General features: G+C 25.1%; 2 protein-coding genes across 2 annotated transcripts; both read right to left on the reverse strand.

The window, feature by feature from the left end:
• Nucleotides 1-320: 320 nt before the first annotated feature.
• Nucleotides 321-1,142, reverse strand: LOC131171120 (B3 domain-containing protein At2g33720-like). Its single transcript, XM_058130577.1, has one exon. It carries the CDS (start codon nucleotides 1,140-1,142, stop codon nucleotides 321-323), a length of 822 nt encoding a protein of 273 aa, XP_057986560.1.
• Nucleotides 1,143-5,506: 4,364 nt separating this feature from the next.
• LOC131171121 (serpin-ZX-like) lies at nucleotides 5,507-6,656 on the reverse strand. Its single transcript, XM_058130578.1, has 3 exons — nucleotides 6,360-6,656; nucleotides 6,017-6,108; nucleotides 5,507-5,852 (listed from the first exon to the last, which is right to left on the reverse strand). Exons 1-3 carry the CDS (start codon nucleotides 6,654-6,656, stop codon nucleotides 5,507-5,509), a joined length of 735 nt encoding a protein of 244 aa, XP_057986561.1.
• Between the last annotated feature and the right edge of the window lie 343 nt (nucleotides 6,657-6,999).

The following is a 6,999-nucleotide window of genomic DNA, read 5'->3' on the forward strand; positions in this document are numbered from 1 at the left end:
ATCGATAATGAATAGATCTAGATAAATGCGTAGTGTAAAAAGAAATCAACCCACCATTGTGCAATGAGCCTTCTCATCTCCCTTAGTGCCATATTTGGCGAGATCGAAAATCTTAATAGCAAAAGAATCAATAACTTGAGAAATCTTAATAGTCACAAAAATAGAACAAAAATAAAATTTTCTTAAACAAAGCTAACAAAGAATGAGAAATAGTTTTAGATACATATATGGATGTGAGATTCAAACTATACTATAATTGAAAAAAAAAATGTAAATAAATGAAAAATTATAAGAAGAATAATCTGCTTCTCCTGCTGCTGCTAAGCTCTTTGAAGTACAGAAAAATTGAATCTTGAATTTGATGGATCCCAATAAATCCCAATAAGATCTCCTTCAACTAAATTCCTTCTCTTCACAAATTGAATCATCCAGCCTTTGATGAAAACATAACTCTTCGACGAACGCCAATGCTTCAAAACCATATGTTGTTCGGTATTAGTATCGCAATCCCATATAGGAACTGCAGCACCATCTTTTTCAATCTGCTCAACAGTTTCACTGCTCAATAATGGCAAAATATGATTTCTGACTGATAAAGATGCCACCAAAAGTCTGCACAGGTTACCAAGATCACTACCAGTGAGCTTCTTCTTAATCTTCCACGGATCAGAAAGCATCTGTATTGTCGAAACATCATGCATCGGACTCGCTTTTCTCTCATCTTCAGGGCTGGATGTTATCTCTTCAATGTTTTGAACCAATGATTTCGATTCTGAATCCGATGATTCTTTGGATACAACAGGTTCCTCTCTCGTTGCGGCAAAGGCAGTAAACCAAGATTCATCAAATAGTTTTAGCTCAGTTGAAACTTCATTTTCAAGTCGAGTTGAAACAACGATAGCATTGATCTCATTATCAGCAGAATAATTGATTTCTTTGATTCTTGGCTTGTTGATCTTGCTTGGAACCCCGCAAGAAAGGGTTAACTCAGTCGAAACTCCGCTATTCTTTTCACCTTCTGAGTCATGCTGGTACTTCCGCTTCTTTTCAGGTGGCTCGGCCACAAGAAATTTATCTTTCTTTGCTTCCTGAGCTGTGGAAGCATAGAAAGAACCAAAGGGTTTCAAGTGCTGTTTCTCCATTCTTGAAATTAGTCTAACTTGTTTCTAATGGAACGAGAGAGGTGAGGGATTAATGCACATATATATAGAATTGAAGGAAACTTTAACATTGAAGTAATAGGATTTAATATCCTATTTGGAAACTGATTCCTATGCTTGGGGGAGGGGTGAAGTTTTGTGGTTTCCTTTCCGGAGCTGGACTTGAAAATTTGCTGTCATTTTTGGTTAATTATAATTTCTTTTTTCATTTTCATTTTTCATTTTGTTATGATAAAAATTATATATCAAATTATCAAAATTAGTTTTTTAATTAGGATACATGTTATATATAATCAATGATTCGCCCGTGCATAATGCATCGAGTATGCATATATATATATATATATATATATATATATATATATATATATATATATATATATATATATATATATGATTATTTTTATAATTTATTTAATTATTCCACTGCCAGTTAAGATTTTCGTTATGAAATATTTAATGAAATGTATCAAGAAAACTTTTATAAATAAAATATAACAAGCTTATATAAAACGCAAGTGTTTTACAAATTATTTTTTGAATATAGTAAATTTTTTTAAAAAATTATTATGTTTATTATTATAAAAAATTCTTATAAAAACATTTATTTTTCTAATTATATGAATAATATTTGTTTTGACATATTTAATGCTGGCTTAGCATACAAAGAAAATCGGCGTTAATTTTAAATTATTAAAAAAAAAATAAAATATAGTAATTTAAGCTTGTTTTCTTTAAAACAAAAGAATAGAATTGTTAAAACATATAATACGATGAGCCAATTTCCATAAAATATGAGTTTGTCATTTTTAACTTTTAAACATGTTTATCCATTCATAATCTAATTCTATTATTATTATTATTATTATTATTATTATTATTATTATTATTATTATTATTATTATACGTTGCATATTATTTATACTCGTTATAAATATTTGAGATTTATTTTTTTTTATATGTAATTTTTTGTGACATAATAATTAAGTTATTATAGAACACTATTACCATTCGGCTTATATGACATGATAATTAAGTTAAAAATGTTTTATATATAAAAAACAGAAATAATGATAGAAAATATATTAATTAAATAGATTAAAAAATATAAAATTAAATAATCTATGATGTTATATAAGTATAAATGATCAATAATTAAATTTATTTAGAAAATATAGACTTTCTATATAATTAATTTTTATTACTCTATAAATTTTAATAATTTTAAAATAAATAAAACAATTTAACTATTCATAAATTTGCATAATAATAAATTAAATAATTTATTTTCAATAGCCTAATTAGGAATAAGAATCCAATTAAAAATCTTATCCCTATATTAAGCCCCATGATAATGTGAGAAAAAAAAAGGTTTCAAAAGGATTTATTTTAATTTTATTAGATATTCCTATTATGTTTTAAATAAATTGATTTTTATTAGCCAATTAACTTTAATTCTTTATTGTCATAATACTAATATTAGCATGTGGGTTGTATATCTTTTTTTTTTATAAGTGATTTTTTTTACTAAGACTAATATTTTTAATTATATTTAATTTTTTAGAATTTATTATTTAATTAAAAAATAATATTACTAAAATTAATATATAATACTTAAATTATACTTTTATTTTTTAAAAAATATATCTTATTTTGATAATAATTATTATTGAATAAATTATTAAAATTTAGTTTAATTATAAAATATATAGAGTAAGGTAAAATTAAAATAATAATATAATATATGATTTATTTAATAATTAGTTATTCTTGTGAAAACAATTATTTATAATAATTCAAACTTATAATATTTATTAAATAGGAAATGTAAGAATATTGTTCAAAAACCATTTTAATTAGTGCATTTTATTTTAAAATCTTTTGATTAATATTTATAAGATAAAAAAATGAATAAAAGAAATTAAATTCCGCACATTATTAAAGCATATAATTGCAACATATAAAAAAAATAGATTAGTTATAACTTATAATATTTTTACAAAAATAAATTTAATTAAAGATATAAACTTATAAATTAACCGACATTTTTATTTATAAGATTAATTAAATTTATATTAAAATTAATATTTTAATTTAAATAATTATAAATATTTTGAAACACGTGCTTGAAATACTAATCATATAAAAATAACTATAACCGGTTGAAAATTGAGGATGGTTTTGCTTAGCGACTAATGATTAAATTTTTGTAATTAAGTTTATTAATGTCTCTAAAAAATTTTCTTTAATTAAATTTGAGAATAATAATTTTATTAGATTTAATATTTAAAATTCATTCAACCATTAAATAATATGAAAATAAATTAAATATTGAAACTAAAAATTTAATTTTTTATACAAAATTTTGTTTTTATTTTTCTAGAATCAAAATTTTTAATTATTACTTATTATACATTATTATTTTAAAACATTAATTACTTTAAATAAAATCTCAACACACACACACATAAATAAATTAATAAGTAAAAAATAAAAATATAATTAATCTATTATCTATCTATCTATATAATTTTAATACATGATAAAGTTTCTATTTATAAAATATTAATTATTCAAATTTAAATAAACAAAAATATGTAGTTTTAGTCCTAAAATATTAGAAATTACAATGCAGAAAATATAATTAAGCTCAGATTCTTAATAAGAAATTATAACTGAACTAAGATTTTAATGAGATAAAAAAATCCAAAAAATTCTAACTGTATGAGTTGTTTTAAAAAAGTCATAAGCTTAATTAAATAATTAGCAAATAAATAAGGGAAACTGTGAAAATATAGAAATATTTTTTATTTTTATATTATTTATAATTTTGAAATTTTTAATACTACAAAAAATAATTTAGCGAACATATTTTAAAAAAAAAATTAGAAAAACATCCACTTTTGTTCACACAAGCATAATTTATAAGAAAAAAAATATAAAAATATATTCTTGTGATAACTTTTAACAAAATATTAACTTGACATTAACATTAATTGAAAAAAAAATTTCAGTGTTACATAAATGGATACAGACATAATGTAACATTATAAAATCTCATAATATTAATTTGATAAAAATAAAAATTTAATCCCTTCATTATAACAATATACTAAATCAAGTGCTATAATATTTGAAATCACCTCTAAAAACTATTATATATAGAAAGAGAGAGGATTAAGAATATATTATTATAAATGTAAAGTAACTAAAGTATGAGTATATCAATCAAATAAGAAATTATAAATATGAAAAATTTAAATCATTGAGTGTATTTTAATAATTATTCTAATTTCTAATTTTGCAAATAAATTTTATGTTAACATAAATTATTTTAAGGTAAATATTATCATTTATTATGAACTTTATTTTTTTATATTTTATATTTGATTTTCACTTATAATCTATATAATTAATTTTTTAAAAGAATTAAAAATTGAAATTGTTATATTTAATAATGAGGTTGATATTTTTAAAAATTCTTTTGAAAGAAGGAAAACTTATACCATATAGTTAAGGAAATTAATTATACTTATTTTAACATTCATGAAAAGTTTAAACTACAATATTTACTGTGGTCCAAAAAATATAGTATATTAATTTTTTAAGAAATATTAGGATACAACTTCAAGACTTTTGATAATGTAAAGGATTATGTTAAATAAAATAAAATTATATATATATATATATTTTCTTTTGAAATTGTAAAATTAGATTATATTATATGAATTTAATAATTTTTTATATAGATTTTTTCAATATAGTTATTCATATCAAATTAACGTATAAAACTAAAGGTGGGAGGAAAGAAGACATCATAATTGTTATAAAAAGTATTTATTGTTCTAATATTTTTATTTTTATTATTTAAATTGAATTATTACTTATTTTTATTTTATTTATTTGATTTTATTACTATTTAAATTGAACCAGTAATCTTTTATCTTAGAATCATATATAGAAAATTATATGAAAATAAATTAAATAACAAGTAACGAATATAAACAATGTGTGTGCATGGCAGGTTAAAAAAAAAACTAGTAAATTAATAATTAATAATTGAAAAAGAAACGATTTTCAATATGTTAAATATAATAGTTAAAATTTAGCACCCATATATTCAATCCTGCGTCCGCCCCCTTAATTAAAGAGGATTCAATACAGCTCCAGTGAAAAGAACAACCTAAGACACCTCTTCTTTAATCATGAACATGAAAGGATGATCAGCATCTAAACTTGGTGGAAGAAACATAGGTAATGCAGTGCCGCAAGCACAACCAAAGACAATGGATCATTGCAATTGTACCTTCCTCGTTTACTTCAATATAAGACTTGTGAATTGCATCCTAGACATAAAGCTCTGGACTATCAACAATCTCTGTAATCTCCCGGTTGTTCTCAAAAATCTTGGTCAATCCCAATTCTTTCATAATTTTCTTAGTATTTATCTCATAGGAGAACTTCAACTTGGGAATATACATCACAGAAAGTTCCACTTGCTGAAGATCCCAACGCTTATTTAACAATCTGGAATCAGAATTAAGCTGCTGTATTAATTCTTGTAAGCCATCTTTCTCATCAGGAAGAAAGATATACATGGAAAATTGCTTCTTGTTTTGGCCAGACTTATATGGAAGCTTCAGGAGTTGGAAACCCTCAAATGATCCATAGAACTGTGGCTCACTAGTGTAGCTAATCATGAAGGGAACTTTAACAGTTCTTCCGCTAAGGAGGTGAAAGTCTTCATTCTCAGTGTTTGAGGCATCAAAAGGGTGAAGTCAAGTTCCTTTGAAAGAGAGTGCATTTGCAAGTACAAGTACCGTACATTTGTTCAAGAAACCAAGTGGGACAAGTACCGTACTACAGCCGCCATTTTCATATCATGAGTGAGGTAATTCTGCTTGTACTTCTTTAACTGCTTTAAAGCATAAGTCACTATTTTACCATGCTGCATCAAGACACACCCCAACCCAACTCTAGAAACATCACAGTACACTTACACCCTTCTCCACTCACCGATAAAGTCAATACAGGACTTATAGTTAAACAATCCTTAAGCTTTTGAAAGCTTTCCTTACATTCATATCACTAAAAGAATGAGACATTCTTTTCAGTCAACCATGTTAGAGGAGCTGCTATTCTGGAGATATTTTGCACAAAACGCCTATAGTAACCTGCTAGGCTTAGAAAACTTCGCACCTCGGTGACTGTAGTAGGTCTAAACCAATCAGTTAATGCTTCAATTTTCTTAGAGTCCACCCAAATACCTTTCTTAGAGACCACATGTCCGAAGAATGGGATGCTCTCCAGCCAGAACTCACACTTTGAAAATTTTGCATACAGCTGATGCTCCCTCAATGTCTGTAACACTATCCTTAGATGCCACACATGCTCTTCCTCGGTTCGAGAATACACCAAAATGTCATATATGAATATAATGACAAAGCAATCCAGAAACGGCCTAAACACCCTGTTCATTAGGCCCATAAAGGCCATTGGTATATTAGTGAGTCTAAAAGACATCACTAGGAACTTACAATGATCATACCTAGTCTTAAACGCTGTCTTTGGCACATCCTCACTTCTGATCCTCAGTTGGCGATAACCTGACTGCACGTCTATTTTTGAAAAGTACCTTGCTCCTTATAGTTGATCAAATAGATAATCAATTTGAGGAAGTGGATATTTGTTCTTAACAATCACTTTGTTCAACTGTCTATAATCAATATATAACCTTAAAGTTCCATCCCTTTCCCTCACAAACATAATAGGTGTACCCCAAGGTGAAGTGCTTGGCTGGATGAAACCCTTGTCCAGCAACTCTTATTGTTGCTTTTTT

Source organism: Hevea brasiliensis, chromosome 12, assembly GCF_030052815.1.
Source record: "Hevea brasiliensis isolate MT/VB/25A 57/8 chromosome 12, ASM3005281v1, whole genome shotgun sequence".
Taxonomy (NCBI): Eukaryota; Viridiplantae; Streptophyta; class Magnoliopsida; order Malpighiales; family Euphorbiaceae; genus Hevea; species Hevea brasiliensis.